At 33.8% G+C, this 26,325-nt stretch overlaps 3 protein-coding genes across 7 annotated transcripts; all 3 read right to left on the reverse strand.

Moving 5' to 3' along the window:
• Positions 1-1,522: 1,522 nt before the first annotated feature.
• Positions 1,523-5,872, reverse strand: LOC107828784 (germin-like protein subfamily 1 member 7). 5 transcript variants are annotated; one of them, XR_012698541.1, is made up of 3 exons: positions 4,557-5,872; positions 3,889-4,132; positions 2,093-2,236 (listed from the first exon to the last, which is right to left on the reverse strand). XR_012698541.1 is itself a non-coding variant. In XM_016656153.2 (2 exons), exons 1-2 carry the CDS (start codon positions 2,915-2,917, stop codon positions 1,686-1,688), a joined length of 675 nt encoding a protein of 224 aa, XP_016511639.1. In that variant the 5' UTR covers positions 2,918-3,882; the 3' UTR covers positions 1,523-1,685. The 5 variants fall into 5 exon arrangements, 2 of the variants coding, with proteins under 2 accessions (XP_016511639.1, XP_075085459.1); XR_012698540.1 differs by having other exon boundaries at positions 3,889-4,139; XR_012698542.1 differs by having other exon boundaries at positions 3,889-5,072; positions 5,192-5,324.
• A 2,911-nt stretch (positions 5,873-8,783) lies between these two features.
• Positions 8,784-10,197, reverse strand: LOC107828783 (putative germin-like protein 2-1). The gene is made up of 2 exons (XM_016656152.2): positions 9,898-10,197; positions 8,784-9,555 (listed from the first exon to the last, which is right to left on the reverse strand). The coding sequence occupies exons 1-2, from the start codon at positions 10,019-10,021 to the stop codon at positions 8,996-8,998; spliced, it is 684 nt and encodes a 227-aa protein (XP_016511638.1). The 5' UTR covers positions 10,022-10,197; the 3' UTR covers positions 8,784-8,995.
• A 4,317-nt stretch (positions 10,198-14,514) lies between these two features.
• Positions 14,515-19,904, reverse strand: LOC107828781 (uncharacterized). Its single transcript, XM_016656151.2, has 6 exons — positions 19,652-19,904; positions 16,292-16,435; positions 15,589-15,656; positions 15,428-15,478; positions 15,280-15,339; positions 14,515-15,182 (listed from the first exon to the last, which is right to left on the reverse strand). Exons 1-6 carry the CDS (start codon positions 19,779-19,781, stop codon positions 14,889-14,891), a joined length of 747 nt encoding a protein of 248 aa, XP_016511637.1. The 5' UTR covers positions 19,782-19,904; the 3' UTR covers positions 14,515-14,888.
• Between the last annotated feature and the right edge of the window lie 6,421 nt (positions 19,905-26,325).

Here is a 26,325-nt window from a genome sequence, read left to right on the forward strand (position 1 = left end):
TGGAGGGTGCTTACCATCATAACAACCCACGTCTAACACGAACTATAGAAATAGCAAGAGTGTTGAGTCCAGGCATTGTGTTTATATCCACAACATTTATAGCAAAACCAAACTTAACCACCGCATTTCCACTTACATTAAGACCTGAAGCAAAGAAATCATCTGCTTTTGCAAGCTTTGGGTCTTTACAAATCTTTCCATTCACAAATAATGCATAAATGAAATGAAGCTAGAGTATCATTCAAATAGTATATATTAAGAACTAAGAAATGACAGAAATTATACAGCAAATTGTTCAAAACAGGAACATAAAAAGAAATCAGTCAAAAATTAGTGGCAACATTTATTTCTTTTTGTTTGTACTGAATTAGTAGCAACCAATTATTCTATTTAGCAATAAATACACCTGTACTAGGTTGTTAAGATGTAACATCCCCATTGTATTTAGCAATACAAATCAAATTCCAACGCAAGGAATTACATTTGATAATTGTATTACATATTATCAAAGAAGAAACAAGGTTCATTTTCATTTGCATCTAGAATTACATAGCTCAATACTCAGATGAGAAACTGATGTTACCTTTTATTGCTGAAGATCATAGGCTTTTGTTTCAGGCAAAATCGTATCATGCCCTGAACTGCAGGTAGAGTCTTTAGCTTCAATTGCCTATAAAGCCATGAAATATATGCGCGAATTCATGTTTATTAAGGATGCCTCAATGATCATAAAACTTTTCATTTATGACTTTACCATTTTCCAAACTTTTTTTTCACAAAAGAAACATGGACTACAGAGAATTGTGGCATGGACCTGAACCTCCTATGATCACAAGACTGAACACATAATATTCATAAATTGAGGGCTTGGGCTTATCATCAAATACTTAGAAAAATGGAGCGAAATGGTATAGATGTTTCATATAGCCAAGACCATTTCAGACGAGATTGTTCGATTATTTTGTTGTTAAACTGCTCACAAGAGAAGTACATGATAAACAGAGTATATATAACAATTACGGAGCTCAGAAGCCAACATATTAGTTTATTGGTGCTGTATTCATCTGCTAATCGATCTGCTAAAGGAATTTGTTACCCTTTGTCCTATAAAGGAAATGAGTTTCCCTCTCTATGTATTTTGTATCTGATTAAGTAAAAAAGATATACTACACACCACAGGATATTACTTATGTGTATTATGTTTGCAAGAATCGACTGGTTACAGGTCTATAAAGCTTCTTAAAAGTATTTTAGCTATTAAAGACCTTACATGATGGACGAAAATTCCTTTCCTTACCAGTTGTTTTAGTGTTAAGTCTAGTTTTGTCTTGTTACGTTGTTGCTTCGCTTCTGTTGTTGTTACTATCTAGTTGTTGTTACTACTATTTTTCCATGACTTCACTGTTGTATTTCTTTTCCTTACTGTTGTGTTGATGCTTGACTTGAGCCAACAGCCTTCCTACCTGCACAAGTTAGGAACAAGGCATGTGTACACTCTGCCCTCCCCAAAACCCGCTTGTGAGAATATAATGGGAATGTTGTTATTGTACATGATGGACGAAAAACGGGTAAAAGAAAATACAACAGTGTTAAAATTAGAGAAAAGTAAAAGAATACTTTCACACGTCGTTGGTGAGTAGCTGCACACAACTTTCAACACACAATAATATTTGTAATGACATATTCTAGGAGAATTTCTTTCGAAGTTGTTTAATCACTTTCTTATCGAGCTGGAAACCTTTGACAAGAACATCGTCGAGAATAGGCGGATCTGAAGCAAAAATTGAATTAGGAATTGTGACGACTCCAGGGTTTTGACTGTTGAAAGAAGCCAGCAAAGTAGCATTTTTGTGTCCCACATTATACTGGAAGTGTATAAGCCCCTGTGGGATCACAAACACATCGCCAGGATTCAAAATTTTAGAGAAGAGACGACTTTTAAAGACATTTGCCGCATCAGGAGCAAGAAACCCAGCATAGAAAGTACCATCCAATATTGTTATGAGCTCAGTAGCTCGAGGGTGTGTGTGAAGTGGAACAAGGACCCCCGGCTCGAAGTCAACACGAATTATAGAAATACCTAGAGTGTTGAGTCCAGGCATTGTGTTTACATCCACAACATTTGCAGCAAAACCAGAATTGGGCATTGCATTTCCACTTACATTAAGACCTGAAAAGAAGAAATCGTCTGCTTTTGCAAGCTTTGGGTCTTTGCAAACCTTTCCATTCAGAAAAACTGCACAAGTGAGATAAAATGAAGTTAAACATATTGTTCAGATATTAAGAGTTAACAGATGATAGAAACTATATATAAAACATAAATAGGCCTCATTCCCAAACAGAAATTATTTAACATAATGTTTAAAGGGGAAAAGTAAATAATTTAACCCTATATATTATATGAACTTGCTTAATTTTACCCTCAGTTTCACTTTTGGTTCATTCATAATATTGCAATCGTCTCATATTTTCCTTTGTCATTAGCGGAGCTCCAACCTAAAATGGGTGAACTCCATGTATCTAAATTCTGTCAAGAAAAAATGTCCAAATTTACCCTCCAACTTTAGAATATAGTTTAAAATTACCCTCAGGTCGGAGCAATCTGTTAGAAATCAAGGGTAAAAACGAGACTTTTTCCTAAAATAGGGTAATATTAGGCCAAAAATCTAACGGAGGGCAAAATCGGTCGATTACTAATAATATAGAAGCAAACTTGACCCTTTTCCTTTGCTTTTTTTCAAAGAAAAATGAATCTGTCAAAAAGCTTTCGGGATTGTAGAAAGATGATTTTACCAGAAGCCTTAGAGTCGTTAACCGCAACACATATGTCCTGTAGAGGGTCGAGATCATAAGCATAAGCTAATTGGGATGAAAAGGAAGCAGCAACTAAAGTTGTTATTAACCAGGACATGCTCATTGTTATAGCAAAGTCAGGTTTCTTGGCAAAAACCCAAGTTTTTTGTGGAAACAAGTTTGTGTGTTTTGGGCTCGTTATGATTTTTTCCAAAACAACGAGAGAGGTGTGACTACTTATAGTTTGATCTAATCATTTTAATAACCTAGTTTTTGTCAGTCCAGATGAATAGTCCTGATAATTTCTCATTATTAAATGCAGGTTCAAGACAAGTAACCACTAATATAATCAATAGTCAAAATAAATGTGCTAAAGGTACTGTGACAGAAATGTCTCAACAAACCAATACATATTTAGTGGAAAATAAGATGTCAACCTATCTTCAGTGTTAGATTTAAATCATACTCTTTGTCCAAAAATGTTCTAATAAGTTGTTAGAGATAGACTTTTGGGCACCCATTTACCTATTCCATAAATAATAGAACTGAAAGAGTAGACAAGCTCACAGGCATGCCTAATTTTAGAAGGAGAAGGTGCTACGTATACTGAGGAATTTTGGATATCTTTAAAAGTGATGATTGACACAGTTTATTTCTTTTCTTTTCTTTTTTTGAGAAAAGATGTCAACCTATATTTGTGATGATTGACACAGTTTAATTCTTTGCTTTTAAGCTGGTTTGACCAGCTTTTAAGCCAATCCAAACACCCTCTATATATGACGACCATTAATCTAGGCTTTTTCTTGTGTAGCATGTCTAAGTATTTCGTCAATCATGGTTTCTACTTCCTAGTAAGGTGCTTCATCATTGCCCTATCTTGTCTTATGGCACATTAGAAAGGAAAAAGAAAAACTCAAGTGATGGAGAGCAATGAATGAAAAAGAAGCAAAACAAAATGGCAGTTGCTCAATGTCGTAAATCAATAAATAGCAAATTTCTAAATCTTTCACTAAGTATCAACAAAAGAAACAAGGTTCATTTTCATATCCAACTAACATTACTTAGCTCAATACTCAGATGAAACACTGATGTTACCTTTTATTGCTGAAGATCAGAAGATTTAATTCTAGGCAAACTGGTATCATAACCTGAACTGCTTGAATTGTCTATAGAGCAATGAAATATATGAGTGAATTCTTGTTTATTGGGGATGGTTCAATGATGATTAAACTCTTCATTCAAGCCTTATACACCACAATCCAATTAGTATCACCAACTCTGTCACAACACTCCAGTGCTTGATATTCAAAACTTGAGGCCTTGGGTATGTTGAAATTCCCTGGCAGCTTATTATCCATGTAAAATACTTAGAAGAATAGAGCAAAATGGTATAGATGACTCATATAGACGCGCCCAATTCTAAGGTGACTGGTTGATAAACTGACTGTTAAAATGCTCATAAGAGAAGTACATGTTACTCAAACAAAGGTATACCGTCTACATTTGAAAATTATGGAAACAAAAGTATACCACATATATATGAAAATTATGGAGATCACAAGCCAACATTTTGGCATTTGCTTGAGACTAACAAAAGGAAAACCAAGACGAGCTACCAAAGACAAAGGGTCAAGAAGTTTTAGCTACAACTAAAGCTCATCAAATAGGTGTTTATCAAATCAACATAAGCGCGAAAAACATCACGTGGAGGCTCAAATTTCTAAGAAAAAACAAACCTAACTAATATGGAAAATGTAACATACTTGATAGGAATCGATGGTCCACGGCACTAAGCCATAAGCTCATCACATTTACTCAAATTACCACAAACATTGCATTCCATAACTGTCGACAGAGATGCATCGGAAGGAGGCAACGGAGCCAATGTACCCCCACAATTCTCTCGATTACACATGTACCGCATGAAGAAATACGCGTGAGGAAAATCTTGATCACCCTCCTCCACCTCATCATTTCCATTTACTTCATCATCCACATCCTCCTCCATTGCTTCATCCTCTTCCTCCTCATTTTCCTCGCCCTCGTTATCCATAGCATCATCATCCTCATGATCAGACCAGTTAGCCTCGACCACACACCGATCACAATTACACGCAAAACCATAATCCTCCTTCAACCTTTTCTGCCTATCGGAATACTTAAAATTCACAGGGAAATAACTCAAACAAATCTCTCTTCCTTCGGGTACATCATGAATAACCCTAACAATCATATCAGTATTACTCCTATTATTAACATCACTATCCACATACTCGAACCTACAAGCATTCGGAAGGCAATCATGATTAAAAAACGAAGCCATAGGATAAATACCATAAGCCCTAACACCTCTTTCTTTATTAGAATCAAAAGGTTCCATCAACCCAAATGCATTTACCTTATCCTTAGCCAAAAGGACAGAAGTAAGCTCTTTTGAGAACCCAAATTCACTCGTAGGCGGGTTGAGCGTAGCAACGAGGGAGTGAAACAATAGAGCATCATTTTCAGAAATAAAAGACGGGCCTTGAAGGGATAATAAAACACGAAAAGAGGAAGGAGAAATGAGTGCTAAGTTGTAAGCAGAGATTAAAAAACGAGCTTGAATTTGTTGGTCTATTAGTAGGTTATGAGAAGATAAGATATTACGAAGTTGGGTCAAAGATTGACAAACCCAAGGAGTGTGAGAAGAGGATAAAGCTATGGATTGACAATTAGAGGTACAAAAAGCTGAAAATGTGCACATTGGGCACGGGATAGGAGATTGGAGTATTATTTTGAAGCAATTTGAGCAAAAAGTATTGTTTGAGGGGATCAAAGGAGATGCAGAGTAAAGAAGGAGAGGGGAATCTTTGAGGATTACTTCGCCAGGTTTTAAGGGTTGAGTTGAAATAAGTCCTCTTCCTCTTCCTTGTATTTCTGCTATTTTTAATAATGGGTGTGGAGATTGGGAGGTTTTCTCCATTGTTGTGTGCTGCAATTTTCTCAAATTTGCCGCTACTGAAAGTTTGGGACTTACTGCTAGGGTTTTAGCAGGGGGAATTGTTGGGTTTATGTTTCCTTACACAGGAATGAGTTAAAGAAGATGGGCAGATTTGACCCGAAAGAGGTGCTAATTTGAAGCCCATGGGCTATGTTGCTTTTGTATTGGCCGAATTGTACAATCCTATATAATATTTGAAACTTATTTACCAAAATTATTCTAATTTTATATATTACCCGCCCTAAACAAGGATTACTTACAAATTATATATATTTTACCTTAAAAGGCTCTCAAACCATTATTAGTGTCTTCAATCAAGGGATTTAGTTACACCATTTTCCTTTTTTCGCCCCTCTCTCCCCTCTTGTCTCCATAATATTCACGCATGTTGGTCTTTTTATCTCCTCATCCACCATTACCAATACCAATACAAATACTCCATGATTATCATCTTTTGTTTCGGTTCCTTAGTGTCACAAATACCCGTCAGTCCTTTTTTTTCTCTTTTCGTTGTAATATATTATTTTCAACATTAATCAATCGTAATGAAACTCCTTAGCTAGATTACCATTTTGGCCAAACAGTTTTTTCAGTTGGGGAAAACTCTAAAAGAGTAATGACCAGATTAGTACACAAGAATATGAAACTGGCAATTTAATTATTTTAGGTGGTGCTGGAACAAGTGACATCCGCCGCCGCCACGTAGCTTCATCTTTTGGAATTTCAATAAGCGTGGAATTATTGCTCTCTTTCCCTTTTATAGACTTCGATAATGTCGATGAAGCGACAACCACAAGAGGATCCCAAACCTCGACAGCAAGATATGCAACCAATTAAAATGGATGATAGTCCAATACTCATGGTTCTGTTTATAGGACTTCATGTTAATGATACTTGTGTTGTATGAGTGACATGTTGGATTACTTTAAGCTTGGCATTTTACAGAATACTTACACTACTAAATCACAACAATAATGTTTTCCAAGGAACCAACAATTATTCACCAGCACAATCTAAAAGAGAACTTCTACTGAATCTAAATTTCATTGCATATTTATATTCAAACTAAACACATAAAATCTCTATCTCTAAGAACAACACATGGTACATCAACTTACAAATTAAAAACAAAATTCGTACAAATTTAATGTAAATTTGAATATCTACAACATAGATACATAGTAATAACAAATTTTATACAACTAATTATATATTATACAACTTGTTTATAACTTATCTACGACTTTCATACATTATTTCTACCCAGTTAAATACAACTACAATATCATACAACTTAAATGTAATTTTTATACAAATTTTATACAATATGTCTTTTGTATATTTTGTATCTAATTTATACATAGTAAAAATAAATTTTATATAACTAAGTATATATTATACAACTGATTTACAACTTATCTACAATTGTCATACATTATTCTTACCCAATTTTATACAACTGCAATATCATACAACTTAAATACAATTTTCATACAAATATTATACAATATGTCTTTTGTATATATTTTGTATCTGATTTGTATATATTTTGTATGTGGTGTGTGCTTCTTCCTCTCTAAAACTCCAATCAAAACTTACTCTCCTAATACAATTTTGATACAAACAACTTTATATAAAAAGATAATATTGATAACTTAAATATAATTTTTATACAATGATTAATACATTATACAACTATTTTTCAAGTTTCATAGAACATTCAAATAAAAAAATATATATAACTACAACATAATATAATTTACATACAATTATAATACAACTTTACTACAATTTCTTAAGTATATTGTATGTCATGTGTTCTTCTTCTTCTTCTTCTTCTGAAATTCAGACAAAATCAAGTTTAATTTTCACCAAATACCCTCAAAATTGAGATATAAACTCCAAACAATAATCCCAATTATTTGCAACAACACTCAATCCATACAAATAATGGTTTTTGAAAACCCAAATTCGAATTCAAATAATTTTATTTGAGTTCGAGCTTTTTAGATACAAGCAATCGAAGTTTTGTTTCTAACTTTTTCTCTATTATTTACTTTAGATTTAATATGTGATAGTTATGTGGTGTAATTTGTTTAACGTTCCTGGGAATTAGTCTAATTGCTTGGTGAATGCTTTGCTAAATTTGGCTAGTGAAAATGAGTCTATCAGATGAATAATTGATGCCTTGAGTTTGTGTTCATGATTTACATGCCATCTGTTATTTTTCATGGATTTTGGTATTGCTTTTGCTGAGAGTTTATTTGGTAATGTGTCTGTATGAAATGTTGGCCAAGAATTTTAAGATTGAGAATGAGATTTGAACTCAAAAGGGGCTAACGAGTTTAGGAAATTAATTTTGATAGAACAGAGAACAGAGAGGAACGGAGATAGAGAGAGCGCAGGAGAGAGAGAGACGGAGAGAGAGAACGGAAGAGGGAGAGAGAATGAGAATGAAAAATAATTAATTCCTTATTCAATTCATAATATAGAGGGATACTCATTTAATTCCTAAAATGTATATAATTGATAAATTGTATATGCCTATGTAATTAAATTGAAACTTGAGTATGGAGGGTAATAAAATTTCAAATAGTGTATAGGAAGGTAAAAATTCTTTTTTTCTTTGGTTTTAACCTCCTAATTCCTTTTTAGGTTGCACATTCAATCCACTTTTTTTTTTTTTTTTGGTAAATTTCACAAATTGTTATATAACTATAATTTTTTCCACCAAAGTCATATAATCATATTTTCTCACACAAAAATCATACAAATTTTCTCACTAACTCACACATAAATCATAACAAACGAAAAACACAATTTTTCTGCAATATTTATTATATATATTACATATATATAATACTATCGCTATGATTTTTCTGTAATCCTATTGCTATGATTTTTTTGTAAGTTAATGAAAGATTTATGATTTTTGTGCGAGAAAACACAGTTATATGATTTTGGTTAAAAAAAGTATTCCTAATTACATGACCATTCGTCAAATTTACCCTTTTCATGTGACAACATTGCATTACAAAACAGAACTTTTAAAAGAACATCACCAAGTTTTGTTTCATTTTCAATAACACTACCAAATTACAGGAAAATTAAAATCACAGCTAACCAGAACTTGTCTTCTTACATTTCCAGAGAGTTTCTCAGCAACTTGAACAAGAAAGATGACTTTAAGGTTCTAAGGTTGCAACAGCACAAACATGTTCACTATTTGCTCGAGAACTGAGCTCGAAGATGTTCAACCACTTTCTTATCCAATCGAAAACCTTTGACAAGAACATCATCAAGAATTGGTGGATTTGATCCAAAGAGTTGAAAAGGAATCATATGAACTCCAGGATTTTGGCTGTTGAAACAACTTAATGCTGTCGTATTAGTAGTTCCCAAATTATATTGGACATGAATAAGACTTTGTGGAATCACAAAAACATCCCCTGGATTCAAGATTTTCTCAAATAATCTTGATTTGAAAGGATTTCCTGGATCAGGAATAGTAAATCCAACATATAAAGTACCCTCTAATACAAGTATTAACTCACTTGCTCGAGGATGAATATGAGGTGAGATTAATCCAAATGGTTCAAGATCAGCACGAACAATTGAAACACCAAGAGAGTTGAGTCCTGGCATTCGATTTACATTCAAAATATTCACTGCAAAACCAAGATAATTTGGTATTGGCGGTCCACTTTCATTAAAACCTGAAGCAAAGAAATCATTTGCAGTGGCTAGCTTTGGGTCTTTGCAAGCTTTTCCATTCACTAAAACTGCACTTAAAATGAATAGAACAATATTAGGAACATAAGTTAGACATAGATTTAGCCTTTAAGCAAACAATTTAAAGGAATCTAAGCTCTATCCTCTGACATTTAATACAATCATGTCCTTGATAACATAGACGTAGCCAAGATTTAAAATATATACATTCTGTATTTTCTTCGGCCGGAACCCATAAATACATATTAATTAATTGATAACATTTAAAAGGATGACTAACCACCATCATGTATGAAATTACATTTTTAGCGTAAAATTTTTTTATACTGTCAGTATATATAACCAATTATCAGGAGGATGGAAAAGAAAATAAAGATAGATGAATGAGTTACCAGAAGTGTTGGAATCTTCAGCTGCAACACAGAGATCCTGGAGAGAGTCAAGATCATAGGCTGAAACTAAGGAAGAAAAGTAAGCAGTAATGATTATAGTAATTACCAAGAAGGCCATTGTCATTGTTATGATAATTTAGCTGCTAATCCTAACCACTCAAGAGTGCTTGGATTTTTAGAGTAGCCCAAGAAATCTAATCTTATGTAGTTGTATGTTTCATAAATTTATTGTGGTACATCAAAAAGCAACCAATATTAATTTCAAGAAGAATCCTATGCTTTTGCTTTTGCTTTTGCTATAGAGTTTCCCAAGAAAGTGGTCAACGTCAACATGTCTTTGTCGCACGATAAATATCTTTTCATCATGTACGTTGTCGTTGTTTGGGGTGATACCGTCAGTTTTCAGCTAAGCCAACACAATTTTTTTAAAAAGTCCTCACTTGAATATTCAACATATTATAAGTAGAATTTTTTGTTTTTAAAATTTTTTATAGAAGACTTTATTCACATATACTCAATAATTTTTTTTTAAATTAAATTTTATATGATCACATTCATTGGCTAATTTAGAGTTATTTATGGCCACCAAAGTCCAAACCCATTGGCTTCTTTTGTGCATGCATCTTTGAAGTTATAAGTAAAGATAACCTGTTCATAGACGGACAAAAATACTAAGTTGGGCTCTACCCTATCACTCTGTTATTTCGGTACTTGTCTTGCTGATACCGGTTATTGAATTAAAATAGCGTAAAAATACTCCTAATATAGTGTAATATTAATTGTTCTAGATCAGACCCACACAATTTCTCTTAAAAGGTCTTATATTATTAATAGTGTTTAACACCTTGTAAATAAAATCTTTTTCTTTTATACTTTATGTGTGGCTTTGTACAGAATCAAATAGTCGCTTGGAAAGAATGAAGGAATGGGCGGTGTGGTAGAATGACTTTAAAAAGCATAAAAGTCTTTTGTTGAAAGGAAGGAATTAGCTCAATGTCCTTATCAGATTGTCTATCTGTCTGGAATCAATACACGTTATCACTTCCCCAAAAGTTTGTTTTGTAGAATCGGGTCCAACATGATAAGGATAAAATTGTCAAATATATTTCATCTTCTATTGAAATATCTAATGTAAATCCCACCATGTTATGGAATAATATCGAGGTATTATTACTTTTAGCCCGCGTCAAAAATTATTTATATCTAATAATCGAAAAAGTATATAAAATTTATATAATTTTTGTGTATAACATCAAGAATGTATATATATAAAAAAATATATATAATATATATATTTTTTCGATTATTATTTTTACAGCGGCTATATAATGTCATTTTTCCAATAATATCCAACAACCAAGATAGTAATATGCTTTAATTGCCATAATCAGTATGTATAACAAAGTAATTAAACACATAATCTTTGGCCTTTAGAAGTTATAATTTTCTAATTGGATTTTCAGTTGCTTGTCCTCTATAAATAACAGACGGAGCTATTTGAATTAGGGATCGTTTGGTAGGATGCATTAGAGAAAATAATGTATGCATTAACTTTAGGTATTACTAATCCCTTATTTGGTACAATTTTTTAACTTATATATATTACTAATGCAAGTATTAGTTATACAACCTATTTGGTATTATCCTATGTATAACTAATACATAGCAAATCATGGTATTAGCAATACCAAGGCTATTAATGCATGCATTAACAAGGTTAAAGACAAAATTGTCCTTAAAGTACTTTAAATCTAAAGAATTTGGAGGGCATTTTTGTAAATAACTAATTTTCTTAAAAATTATGCAATGCATTTTAAATTTTAATACAACACATCAAACAGTAGATAAAAAATAATCTCTACATAACTAATATTTTTATTACTAATCCATACATTACTAATACACTTTATTCAACATTATTCTTATACACCCTACCAAACAACCCCTTAGTTATCCCATGATTAGTTATCCCGAGATTAGTTATCCCAACCTCCCATGGCGATAAAAAAAATACTACAATCCCGGGATAACTAATCTTGAAATTAGTTATACCATAATTTTATCTCAACCAACTGTGGGATAAACTCATCTCAAATTTAATTTCGGGATTAATTATCATTATACCTCCTACCAAACGAGCCTTTAGAGTATTGAAAGTAGGTAATACGGCCGTACAACAGTCAATGTCATGACATTGATTTGTGGTTACAGAATTATAGGTGAGGGTGCCCCCACAAGCTCCCATCATTTAAGATCGGAAGCTTATAATTTGTATGCAGCAATTTATGTTTATCACGTGAAATGCTTGACTTTGGGACATCTAACCGAAGCTTGGTAAGGACAATTGGTTCCAAATATAGGGTATAAAGGGCAAACGTCTTAACTTCTATGCACTGCCAATGCAAGAAAATTTTTATACTACTTGATCAGTTAAAAGAGAACTACAAGTAATCGTCTATTATAAGTGGAAGTTGTTATCAACCTGCTAAAACATGCAAATTATACTAATAGTGTAAATATATATATATTGTCAGTGTACTTAAATTAAATCTGAAGTGAAAATGGTGGCTTTTGGTTGTAGATTTGGCTTTCGGCAAGAGTTTTGTTGTTTAAACCAAAGAGTAATTGATCAATCAGCTTTAGTGGCTGCAGTAGATGATTGGGCAGTCCAGTGCACACAGCATCATACATTCACGTAGGGTTCGCAGAAGGGCCGTACCCCCGTATAATATAATCTACCCTGATGCAAGCATCATTGGCTAATTTCATGGCTTGAACCCGTGAACTATAGGTCACACGAAGACAACTTTACCGTTGTTGCAAGCCCCCTTCAACGACCGAAAGAATAAATTAAGAAATGAAAATAACTCATGAATAACTGGTCGAGTTAGCCGCAAACTACGAGAAGCAAATTCAGTAGATAATTTGTTTGGCACACTTTTACCTTCAGATCTTGAATCATTTCTAATGCAACAGAAAAAATATGGCAATGTTTTAAGGCAAGTTTCTGTCAGACTTCCGACTAAATTTTCTTTTATTTTCATAATAGAAATATGTTTTATTAGGATCAGAAACTATTTTTATTTAAACCCCTATCTGTTACATGACTTATAAAGTGATAACTCAGATGGAAATTTAAGACAATGGAGCTTTACTACTAATCCACAACTTAGAATAAGGGGCTATACAATTAATAATCCACCATCCCCCAAGTTAATTCTGGTGCTAATGTTTTCTAAGTTACTAGCCTCATGTGTGACTCATGCTCATGTTGCTTCTGCTCAAAGCTTGGTGCTGGCTCCATGGCGATCGAGTCGTCGTTCAAGCGCCACAACCCTTCTTGCTCAAAGTATGGTGGTGCTGGTTCCATGGCTAAGTTTAGCTGATTAGTATCAGAACGTCCAAGCTCATGTTTGGTAGGTTGGTAGTGTTGATCAGCTAGTGAAAAGGTGGTAAGAACCATTAGTCCAAGGGACATAACTAGCAAACATTTGGAAGTTATTGACATCTTTGCAATGTTATGTTATATTAATAAAACTAAGTTCAGTATCTTCTTTATATAAGTTTCTTGCCTTGATAGAAGCATGAAATTTTTGTGATTTTTTGTTTCCTCATATTAGGGAGCATATTATATGGATGTGAGTATCACAAGGCACAAGTCTCTTTTCACCTTGTGTGTTATATCTATTTTTGGATAACTCTTAATCCACACAAACAAAAAAAATTATGCATGAGTATACACAGATGGACATTACCATTTGCGTAAATTTAATTAATTATTAAACATCAATATCACCATTTTGGCATTATCATAATTACAATAACTCTAAATGATAATGACATTGCACCAACAATAACTTACGATTACGATTGGCTCATAGCCTCATTCAAATATTCTTTGTTTTCAGTAGTCATGATATGTGAAAGCATCTCTATTTAAGGCCACACAAGACAATCCTAGTTCATATTTAGTAGCAGTTATTGATAAAATGACTAAAGCTTAAGAAAATGTATAGGCCATTAATACTTTATGTACTAAAAAAGGGAAGCCCGGTGCACAAGGCATCCCGTGTTCACGCAGGGTCCAGGAAAGGGCCGCATCGAAAGGGGTGTAATGTAGACAACCTACCCTAAGAAAAGCATTAGTGGTTGCATTCACGTCTCGAACCCGTGACCTATAGGTCACTCATAGACAACTTTACCGTTGCTCCAAGACTATGTAAATAACTTTACCGTTGCTCGAAATTTCAAACATGAATATATAAAGAAATTTTAAACAAGAATATGTAAATAAATTCTTGACCGGACACTTAAATTTGAAAATCAAAGCACCCAACAGCTTACGTGGCACCTTCCTAACAGATATCTTGGAAGGGTAAAGTAAGGTAAGACAACTAACTTCAGTGCGATTACTTTACGCTAAACTAGATTGTTAGTGCCGTGCAGGGAAGTCAATATCAAGACCATAATGACCAAATGAGAGGATTGAATGAAATCTACAGAAAGCTCAAAGGAAGAAACTAACCTCTGTTGCCACAATATCATGATGCACTAAGTCAAGGAAATATGCGGCAGAAATAACCAGCTAAGGAAACATACGATTGAAAACTTTAAAATGAGTGCACAGGAGAAATTGCTTGCCATTTAAAGAAGGTGGAGCTCTCTAAATTACACTTACACAATCTCATAATTGTACATGATACTCCTAATTTTGGACTTTACAAGAGATCAGAAACAGAAACGCGTATGGTACATGAGCATTTGGCTAGCAGTTTACGCGAAAAGAATATGATATAAACGAGCATTTGACTAGCAGTTTACACATCATAAATTCAAACAGGTGAGAAAATCGCTACGACATACCCTGACTAAATAACTAGACCTCCAAAAAGGGCATAATTATTCATCAAATATTCAATAGATATCTTAGCCACTACCTTACGATGAAGTTAGGTGTCCAAGCTTCTGCAACAAAGCTAGCAACTCGATTATCATGTCCTCCTAGAATTGTTCCTTGTATTAGAGGAAACATGTTCATTTCCTAGCTCGACTGTACTGGACTGCGAACTACTGTTTTTAGAAAACTGTGTGGCAGCCGCTCGAGCACCAGCTATTGCAGCAGCAAGATTTTCAGATCGATTTACCTCGGATGTACTGGAGCTATTAAGGAAAGAAGCAAGCGATCCTGGTTTCAAAGAGAAAGGATCCAGTGGATTTGGAAGGGGAAATTTCACAGGGAGTGGAGACGCAGCGGGAGAAATACCTCGGATTGCAGCTTCATATATCTTGAAGAAAAAAATCGGAAAAAAAAAATAAAAAATTAAAGAGGCAGCAGCAAAATGAGCTTAAATGAGACATCAAAATTTCTCAATTTCTTAATACCTTTCTTTCCAAGTTATAAACACCTTGGAACCCTCGCATCTCAAATGGAACGATAAGTTTCTGCAAGAATTAAAAGGAAAAAAATGATTCTTTTGCTGGAGATAATATGAAGGAAACAAATAAAGCCTCCCAAAATAAGCTGAAGTACCTGTGGCTGCTCACAAAGCCAGCAAAACTTTGTTTGCCCCTCTAGCCTCACCTGTAAGCAAAACATATTAAATAAAGAAAAACGATAACAAAAGCAAGACCAAAATATTTGAGAAATGATCTGAATTAGTGCATATGAACTAAGAGATTTTTAAAGCTTACCCCTTCTGGAATTTGATCCCAGCCGACTAGCTCTTCACATGTGACACACCCAACTACTTCAACACAACCTATGCAAAGCAAAAGTTTCAAAAAGGTTTTGCAATGTTCATATTGGATAATAACATATTGAAGACACAAGCGATCATAGTTTATGCCAAAATGAAGATTCAAAAAGTGAGTTACAAATCTTTTAGGAGAAACCAACAACCGAATATATCTGTCAATTTCTGATTAATCCAGTTATCATTGGTGAACTTAGTACGACATATACAAGAAAGAACCATGCACATGCAATTCATGATGGAGACTAGATATCATATAGATTAATAAATATCAATTGAGGTAAAGAGGAAGAAAATTGCATACGTCACTCAAATCTCCTACAGAAATTAGCACATGTCGAAGAGCAGCTTCTAAGGCAGGAGTAAATAACGACACCGCAAAGATGAGTAAGTAAAAAAACTGGAACTAGTTGACACAATCAAGCTCAGGCCATAATATGTTGTCAATAAGTTTGTACCCCTCAAAACATGAATTCTAAATAGGACATTGATCCCGCACTTTGTTAATCTATTCAAGCAAATACGATATCATAATATAGGAAATCCGGTCCAACTCTTTATTCGACTCAAAGAAATTTTAGTTGAAAACCAGAATTAAAAAAAAAATATCTAGCAAAATTATGTGGCAAAGAACTTGTCACCTAGAAGTCTTGAGACTGGATAATGTTCGGGAAACTTGAGATCTGTTACGCCATTCACTGCATAGATTTCCCTGTAGAAGTCCTCCATCGCTTTTATAGTCTCTGGTTCTGGGATCTTACTAGCAGCATGAATCCAAAGTCGACCTTCATGAAAGGAAAAAACAAACATTATAATTAGATCATAAGGAATTGAATGAACGAGGTTACTTTTCACACATTCAAATAGACCATATCGCTGGTGAAGAATTACTTGGATGTAGGTCATGGAATAGGTACCTAAAAGAACAAGGCTAATTTTAAAACATTCTCAAATCAGAGACCAAAATTGCGGGTGAACACTTAGTTGAATGTAGGTCATGAAATATGGTTCCTTTGTTCAATCTGAACAATTGTTGCACACTTCTTAATAGTATAATTATGGCTCAATTACCTACTATTTTCAATATCATAGAACAATGTCAAATATTTTAGATAAACACTGTACTTGGATCGCAATGTAGCATTCTTACAACCTAAAATCATTCAAAACCTTTTTGATTTTCCTTGGACGTTTCTTCCCTTTTCTTTGGCAAAGATGAAAACGAGAGAGAATCATGGGTGGCTTTTCGAAGAAATAAGTATCTAGAGGACATATTTTAGTGTGAAAAAATCATAAACAGTCTAGGCATTATGTTTAATATGATGCCTTAGTGAAAATTTAATCCATATTTCCAATCATTTAGAAGCCGTGTTTCCGAAGAATATGCCATCATGAGCAATACATACATTTGAATATGACAATGTGAAGCAAATAGGGTCAGATATGGCTTTGCAACCTATACACCACACCACCACTAGCTTCTAGACACGTTATCGATCAAATTACTTGTGAGCTATTTAACAATTAAATCCTTAGTTGCTCGAACACGGGTGCGGGCGTCTGACACGGGTGCGGATCTAGAGGTCGGATCCTTCGAGATGTAAATTCTAAGATTCGGGGATACGGATCCTAGTACGGATACGGGTGCGGGGATCCGGCTAAAAATAATTCAAAAATATAAAAATATCTCTAAATTATGAGAAAATTTGTGGAATACTTACGTTAGCTTGTAAAGTGTGGATTTCTTTTTTATTCTCAAGTCGTAGATAAGTAAATGATTGATTTAATAGATAAGGTATGCTATTTTCTTCAAATTTACCCTAGTTTTGGTTCTGATTTCTGGAATAAAATTGTATCTCGTCTCGAATTTTTCCGTCCGTCATGGTCAAAGTACCCAAAATTGTTTGACCAGATCCGGTACGGATCCCATACCCACACCCATACTAGTGTCATGTAGACACGGGTGCAGCACCTAATTTGCCATGTCGGGGCAACTTAGATTAAATCACCACGACAGTGCACATTACACGGATATATTGAGAAAACATAGCATCCTTTAGCTATGTAGGTAGCTCAAAAGTTCTAACATTCATCCATTTTGCATAAAACATTAGTTTACTCAACAATACGGAAGATGAAGACATCAGACTTTTAGTCGGTGAACTATCTTTCTTCTATCCTCAAACCACCTATTGTTTCTCCCATTCCAAATCACCCAAATTATACAAAGGGAAGACCTACTATTATTGTTAGATCTCTATTACTACATGTTGTTCCTTTCACTTTAAATTCTTATTAATTTGTTGTTGTTACTGCTTTCTTTTCATCTTTCATTGAGTCAGGGATTTATCGAAAGCAGTCTCTCTACCCTCAAGGTAAGGATAAGGTCTGCGTACACATACCCTTCCCAGACGGCCAGACCCCACTTGTGTGATTATACTAGGTTTATTGTTGATGTTGTTGTCGATGACCTACTGGTCTTCTAAACGATTAGTCCATTCTAAAATCTATAAGTTGAAGACATCCTAAATAAATAAATGTCTCATCCCTTTGGTAAACTCGACTTTCAGGGTAATGTAGCCACAAAAATCAACATTGATACCCTAAATAAAAGTACTTTTAAGTCCTAAGCATGATCCATATAAGAGAACAATGAAGCAAAAAATTGACTGGCCACAACCTCTAGTTTGACTCATGGCCATCCTACTCTACTTTCTGTTTTTCTTTTTTTGGTTTATCAAACAACCCATCTTTTTACGCAACCTATAGGTCACGGGTTCGATTAGTGAAAGTAGCAACTAATGCTTGTATTAGGTTAGGCTGTCTACATCACACCCCTTTGGGTGAGACCATGCATGAACATGGGATACCTGTACCGGGGTGCCCTAAACAGCTGTAGCTTACAGCACAAAAAGGAAAATCTGTTATACTCTGTACACTGATATACTCCCTATGTTCCAGTTTATGTGAACCTATTTACTTCTTGGTCCGTTCCAAACAGAATGACCCATTTCTAAATTTGAAAACAATTTAGCTTAAATTTACAATTGTACTTAATGAGAAGCTTTTATAACCACACAAATACTCTGGGGCTTTTTTGACTTGTTTAGGACCACAAATTCCAAAAGTTTTTATTTTTTTCTTAAACTTCGTGCTCAGTCAAACATGTTCACATAAATTGGAACAGAGGGACTATTAGATTTCTGGCCAAGCAAAGCAAGGATTTTTATACATGATATACATTCTTTATTGAAAAATTAGACACACTCTCCCTTTCTTCAAACTCCCCCTACCTACCCACCACATCACAAATGTTTTACCAAATTTAGGAAAAAAATATATATTAACTGTAGCTTTTACTTATATCATTGATTAACCAAATAAAAAGGGTAATTTTCCCAGTTTATGCTAACAAACAAGCAACAGTACCCCTGTTCCTATACATCACCATATCTGAACTCAGCTATAAAAAACTCTAAAGTTTACAACTTTATTTTATAAATCCCTCACCCCCACCCCACCCCATCCGGCTTCTGCTTAGTGAAAAAGAAATTTAAAAAAAAAAGGGAAACTCAAGAATTAACAAAAGGGTATCTTATTCCGTTCAACAACAACAACAACCCAGTATAATTTCACTAGTGGGGTCTGGGGAGGGTAGTGTGTACGCAGACCTTACTCCTACCTGGGGTGGTAGAGAGGTTGTTTCCGATAGACCATCGGCTCCCTCCCTCCAAGAACTCTCCGCCTTGCTCTTGGGGTAACTCGAACTCACAACCTCTTGGTTGAAAGTGGAGAGTGCTTACCACTAGAGGTGTTTGGGGAGGGTAATGTGTACGCATATCTTATCCCTGTCTTGGAGTAAAGAGGTTATTTCCGATTAACCTCGACTCCCTCCCTACCAAGCCTACCAAGAACTCACTCTTGCCCGTTCAAAAACAACAATAAATGAATAAACTTGAACTCAAAAATTTTTTAAAAAGAATAAAGAAGAGGGAAGTAACCTCTAATAGGGGCAGGCCAAGATCTTCCTTCAATGCGTTTGATACCATAAACAAGCAAAGAAGCCCATGGCTGATGCATTGTCAAACATGAATTTCGGTAATTTACATCACCTCTGTTCCTGCTTCCCATCTCAATCTTTTGCTTCTGATCCCAAAAACGACAAAAAAAAATTGATTATCAGTTTTTGAGAAAGAACAAGGGTATCCTACTTATTTGTGTTCTTGCCCTAGGTCCTCCTATGCGGACAGCACGTGAAGCACCGACTTATAAGTGATGTTGTACTATGAATTAGTCAACTAGGACTTGGAAACTTTAATTTTCTAGAAAAAAAAAGGGCAAAGGGTCAAATATATATTTATACTTTCGAAAATGGTCTAAGAATATTTCTCGTTATACTATTAGGTTATATATACATTTCCCGTTATACTTTGGAATAAATATACACTTATTTTGGATGGAGTGCCACGTGTCAGCACCAGATGAAAACAACTCATTTCTTTTTTTTACCCGATCCGTTTTAAAAAACATACCACCCCACCCGTTTTAAAATTTAATTTTTTTAAAGCATATATTTTGTAAAAACTGAAAAAAAAAAGAATTTGCAAAATATATATTTTTAAGTCTTTTCAGCTTTCTTAAAGTATTGTTTTTGTAAAAACTGAAAAAAAAATATTTTTTTTAAAAATACTTTAAAAACTGAAAAATATATATTCTGTAAAAACTTGAAAAAAAAAAGAATTTGTAAAATATATTTTTTTTTATTTTTTCAGTTTTTAAAGTATTTTTTTTATAAAAACTGAAAAAAGAAAGATTTTGCAAAATATTTTTATTTTTTTAAACTAATGCATATGTAGTCCACTGTTTTAGGAGAGTTTTTTTTTCAATTTTAAAATTTTTTTTTTTTTCAGTTTTTACAAAAAAAATACGTTAAAAAAATTGAAAAGACTTAAAAATATATATTTTGCAAATTCTTTTTTTTTTCAGTTTTTACAAAAAAAAAAATCAGTTTTTACATAATATATGCTTTAAAAAAACTAAATTTTAAAACGGGTCGGGTGGTGGTTTTTTAAAACGGATCGGGTAAAAAAAATGGTTGTTTTCATCTGGTGCTGACACGTGGCACTCCATCCAAAATAAGGGTATATTTGTTCCAAAGTATGACGGAAAAGGTATATATAGCCCAATAGTATAACAAGGGTTATTCTTAGACCATTTTCGAAAGTATAGAGGTATATTTGGCCCTTTGTTAAAATTCCAAGAGCAGTGGCTCTTTTGTGAAATTTTTCTCGCTAAAATCCCAAGCCCAAAGCTCTTCTGACGGCAAAGCATGAACAAGAAAATATTCACAATTTTATAGTATATGAAAAGGAGAAAAATTATAATAATTACAATATATAAGTAATATCATTTTTTTTCTTTAGACCCTCGACTTAAAAGATATAAAAATTAAAATATATCTAAATATTCTACAACAAATTCGTAATCAAACGGCCCAGACTTAATCAAGATGTTAAAGTATTCACTAGTTTTTTTTTTTTTTTTTTAAAGTATTCACTAGAATGGTTTAGCCCAATATGTAGTTATAAGTAAATTGAAATTTTAGAAAGGGAAAATCGAAGTATAGTGTTGAACAAGTAAGCGTAACTATTGACTTCAACGAAGGTAGTTATAGAATATGCTAAGATTTGCTCAATTGGCGAAAATTTTAAATTAAATCGTGCTAAATTCAATAGTGTATTTTTTTATAGTAATATATTTAAGGGTTGTTTGGTTTAAAGAATTCAAAGTTTAATCTTTGTATAAAACTTTGTGTTACTTACATAATTGTTCATTTTCCGATATAAAAACTATGTATTAATTATTAATATAATCTCTACATAACTAACACACTTTAATACTAATACTAGTAACCGTTTTACAAAAATATTCTATTATGTTGGGATATTAGGGATAGGAGAGAAAAACGAAAGACACGCTTTACTACTAATACTAGTAACCCTTTAAAAAAAAAAATCTATTATGTTGGGATATTAGGGATAGGAGAGAAAAAAAAAGGAGACTGAGAATTGAACTTATATTTACTGTGAGAGATTTTCACTAACAATATTAGTCTTGATGGTAATATTAGTGAAAATGACATTGGGTAGCCGTTTATAAGTATGTTGTTTAAAATATATGCATAGATTACAATTTATTTAAAGATTAACCAATTTTGCTCAAATTTGAGGACACGGCGTCCTAAAATTTTAAACCTCAAAGTTCAAACTTCAGGACATCGTGTTCTAAAGTTCAAAAATTGTGTCCAGAAGTTCAAATCTTATGTCCTGAATTTTAAATTAGTAGTTCCGAAATTCAGGGCATTTAGTCTTGAATTTCTAAATTCATGATACTTAGTCTTGAAGTTCGGAGGAATTGGCTAATCTTTAAATATATTATAAATTGTGAATATATTTTAAATTGCGGGCTTAAAAGTAGCTATTGTTGCACTTCGCCCATAATATTATAGTATAACTTGTACGAGATTTATGCACTGTATTGTACGAGATAAATATAAAAACAAAAATATAGGAGTGTTATAAAATAAAAACTATAAAGTAAATAAACCAAAGACAAGTATAGAGAGAGATTGATATATTATTCAACTTCAAACTGATGTACATAACAACAACAACAACAACAACAACAACAATAATATACCTAGTATTATCCCACACCATAGGGTCTAGAGAGGGTAGTGTGTACGCAGACCTTACTCCTACCTTGTGAGGATAGAGATGTTGTTTTCAATAGACCCTCGGTTCAGGAAAGCATAAGTACCACATTAATGAAAATATAGACAAGAATGGACAGTACCAAAAATCCATACAAAAGCAGAATAAAAACAACAAGATAGTAAGGTGATCAACAATGAAAGAAAACAACGGTAGTCATAAAAACCTACTACCAATAGAAAGCAAAATTGCGTGCCAATACTACTATTTATAGAAGAAAGGAAGTTGTTGTGTAAGCTGTTTGTAAGTTACTACTGCAAACTGTTGTGTAAGCTTCTTGTAAGTTGTTATTGTACCAGCTATAGATAATCTTCTACAGGAGTAATATTTATCCACAATAGAGTACCGAAATAATAAGCTTATTCAGGAGGCTTATTTCCAATAGAGTACTAAATAGATAAACATATTTACGGTGGAGTCCAATATGGGTAAACTTCTTCAGAAAGCTTATTTATAACAGAGTACTAAATGGACATCCACAATATAATATATTTATAACATTCCCCCTTGGATGTTCATTAAAAGATAATGTGCCTCGTTAAACCCTTACTAGGAAAAACCATGTGGGAAAAAATCCTAGTGAAGGAAAAAGAGTACACATATTTAGTAATACGCATTGCTAGATGCCTCATTAAAACCCTTATAAGAAATATCTTGTGGGAAAAATCTTAGTAAGGAAAAAAAGTACAACGCATATTTTCTCCCCCTGATGAAAACCTTATTTCAAATATTTGAGTCTCCACATTCCAATCTTGTATACCATCTTCTCAAAAGTTGAAGTTAGTAAAGATTTAGTGAATAAATCTGACAGATTGTCACTTGAACGGATTTGATGCACATCGATATTACCATTCTTCTGGAGATCATGTGTGAAGAATAACTTTGGTGAAATGTGCTTCGTTCTATTTTCTTTTATAAATTCTCCATTCAATTGGGCTATGCATGCCGCATTGTCTTCGTATAAAATTGTGAGTCTTTTATCACATTCCAACCCATATTTTTCTCAAATAAAATAAATCACTGATCTCAACGATACGTATTCTCTACTTGCTTCATGAATAGCTATTATATCAGCATGATTTGAAGAAGTAGAAATAATAGATTGCTTTGTGGAGTGACATAATATGACAGTACCTCCACATGTAAACACGTACCCAGTTTTAGATCGAGCTTTATGAGGATCAGATAAATAATCTGCATCTGCATAACCAACAAGATCCGTACCACCTTTGTTAGCATAAAATAAACTCATATCAAGAGTTCCCTTTAAAAATCGCAATATATGCTTAATCCTGTTATAATATTTTCGTGTAGGAGGAGAGCTATATGTATCTTGCTAGTTAATTAACAGAAAATGCTAAATCGGGTCATGTAGTATTAGCAAGATACATAAGTGCATCAATTACACCGAGATAGGGTATTTCAGGACCAAGGGATTCCTCATCCTTTTCTGGAGGTCGGAACAAATCCTTATTCGCTTCAAGTGATCGAACAACAATTGATGTACTCAATATGTGCGCTTTGTCCATGTAAAAGCGTTTAAATACCATTTCTGTATAGGCAGATTGATAGATAAAGATCTCATCTGCTAAATATTCAATTTGCAGACCAAGGCAATGTTTTATTTTTCCAAGATCTTTCATCTCAAATTTTTTCTTAAGATATTCAATTGCCTTTTGGAGCTCTTCTGGAGTTCCAACAAGATTTATGTTATCAACATAAACAACAAGTATAACAAATTCTAATGACATATTCTTTATAAAAATATATGGACAAATAATATTATTTATGTAACCTTCTTTCAATAAATATTCACTGATGCGATTATACCACATGCGCCCAGATTGCTTTAAACCGTACAAAGATCTTTATAATTTGATCGAGTACATTTCTTGAGACTTTGAATTATATGTTTCGAATATTTTAAATCCTTTAGGGATCTTTATATAGATTTAATCAAATGAGTCATATAGGTTATGACATGCACTTAAATGGCATGACATCTTCAGGTGTCTGGACTAGAGGTCCGATCCTCACAATCTTTTGCAATATTGTGCACTATATTGTATCAAATATATCGCCGACGATCATTTTGTATCGGTTCCTAAGCGACATAACTTGTTGAGATCTCATCACTTTCTTTATTTTCAGGTACATGAACTTCTTCTGGAGTTTCATGAAATGTTATGTCATGGACTCTTCTAAATCTCATTTCCTTCTCATTATGGTCATATTGATTATTTTGCTCCTATCTTTTTCAAAGATTGTTACCATTGGAACCGATCGGTTTACTATGCTTTATGCATGCGGTAAACTCTATCCTTCAGGGACTTTAATTTTAATAAGAGTACTTGCAGCTGAAATACTTTGGATCAGCAAATGCTTCTGGCATTTGACTTGAATTATCTTATGGGTGAGGATCATATTAATGCTAATTCGATTCATATTACATATTTTCCAGCTGCTTATTCCATCCCCCAAATGTTAGAATGTCACGACCCAAATTTCCCTTCCGTATGACGTTGTGACGGCACCTAGTCTCTACGACTAGGTAAGCCTAACATTTGCAGAATAATAAAATGAAAATATAATTTTAACAACTAACTGTTCAAAAATACACAGCAATACCAAAACCCGGAACATCGTGAATCACAAACTACAGAAGAAAAATCTAGTGTCTCTATACATCAGAGTCTATTAAAAGAAAATATAGAAGATAATGGACATGGGGAAGAGTAGAAGGGGACTCCGAGGTTTGCGGACGCGACAGATATACCTTGAAGTCTCCAAAGTTGTCCTGGCTCACTGATAGTGTGGCTGATAAAGAGCACCTGGATCTGCACACGAAAAATATGTGCATAAGAGTAGCATGAGTACACCACAATCGGTACCCAATAAGTGCCAAGCCTAACCTCGATCGAGTAGTGACGAGGTCAGGTCAGGACTCTACTGGTATAATTAATAATAAGGCAAGGCAAGAATGAAATATCGCATTAAATAAAGACTGAAATTTAACAAGAATTCATAGAAGGTAACAACTCAGTACACAGAATACAATAGGGAATCTCCCGAGATACCGTCTCGTAGTCCCAAACGTAAATGTGCAGGGGAATCTCCCGGAATACCGTTCTGTAGTCCCAAAGTAAGTATGCAAGACAGGGGGATCTACCGAAATACCGTTTCATAGTCCCAAAGTAAATATGCAGTACGTGGGGGATCTCCCGGAATACCGTTCCGTAGTCCCAAAGTAAATATGCAGTACAGGGTGATCTCCCAGAATACCGTTCCGTAGTCCCAAAGTAAATATGCAGTACAGGGGGATCTCTCGGAATACCGTTCCGTAGTCCCAAAGTAAATATGCAGCGAAACAATAGAATTCAATAGTTACGACACGAAATCCTACATTTCAACCTAAGTACCAGTTAAGGAAAGACATGTAAATTCACTAAACATGATGCACGTAGTTCAAGTAAACAGTTAAGGCAAGTAAGCATGTTATTCTAATCTTGCAGGATACTACACATGCTGATAAAACTCAAATAAGATAGAAATCAGGTTATTACTTAGTAGAAAAATTGGGGTTTTACACAATTAGCCCGTGTACGAACTCGTCACATCACGTACACGATGCTCATATATCAAATCCATACAAATCCTACGGGGAGATTCCCCCCACAAGGTTAGGCAATCCACTTAACTCGAACCAAGCTCAATCAATCGGTCAAAATACCTTTTCCACGAATATCCGGTTCTGAATGGCCCAAATATAGCCAAAAGTAATTACATATCATAAATACAACTATAATAGACTCATCTAACTAATGAAATCAATACTTTAATAAAAATTCTGAAATTCGCCCTAAAAAGTCGATCCGGGCCCAAGTCTCGGAATCGGGTAAAAG

The sequence above is a fragment of the Nicotiana tabacum genome, chromosome 14, assembly GCF_000715075.1.
Source record: "Nicotiana tabacum cultivar K326 chromosome 14, ASM71507v2, whole genome shotgun sequence".
NCBI lineage: Eukaryota > Viridiplantae > Streptophyta > Magnoliopsida > Solanales > Solanaceae > Nicotiana > Nicotiana tabacum.

Excerpts from the sequence above, each read along its gene's own strand:
- LOC107828781 (XM_016656151.2), bottom strand. The coding sequence starts at position 19,781 with ATGGGAAGCAGGAACAGAGGTGATGTAAATTACCGAAATTCATGTTTG. Across the intron at positions 15,657-16,291 it reads TCCAGTCTCAAGACTTCTAG|GTTGTGTTGAAGTAGTTGGG; the intron begins GTGACAAGTTCT and ends TGCTTTGCATAG. Across the intron at positions 15,340-15,427 it reads GGCTTTGTGAGCAGCCACAG|AAACTTATCGTTCCATTTGA; the intron begins GTACTTCAGCTT and ends TAATTCTTGCAG.
- LOC107828783 (XM_016656152.2), bottom strand. The coding sequence starts at position 10,021 with ATGACAATGGCCTTCTTGGTAATTACTATAATCATTACTGCTTACTTT. Across the intron at positions 9,556-9,897 it reads TGAAGATTCCAACACTTCTG|TTTTAGTGAATGGAAAAGCT; the intron begins GTAACTCATTCA and ends TTTTAAGTGCAG.
- LOC107828784 (XM_075229358.1), bottom strand. The coding sequence starts at position 5,755 with ATGGAGAAAACCTCCCAATCTCCACACCCATTATTAAAAATAGCAGAA.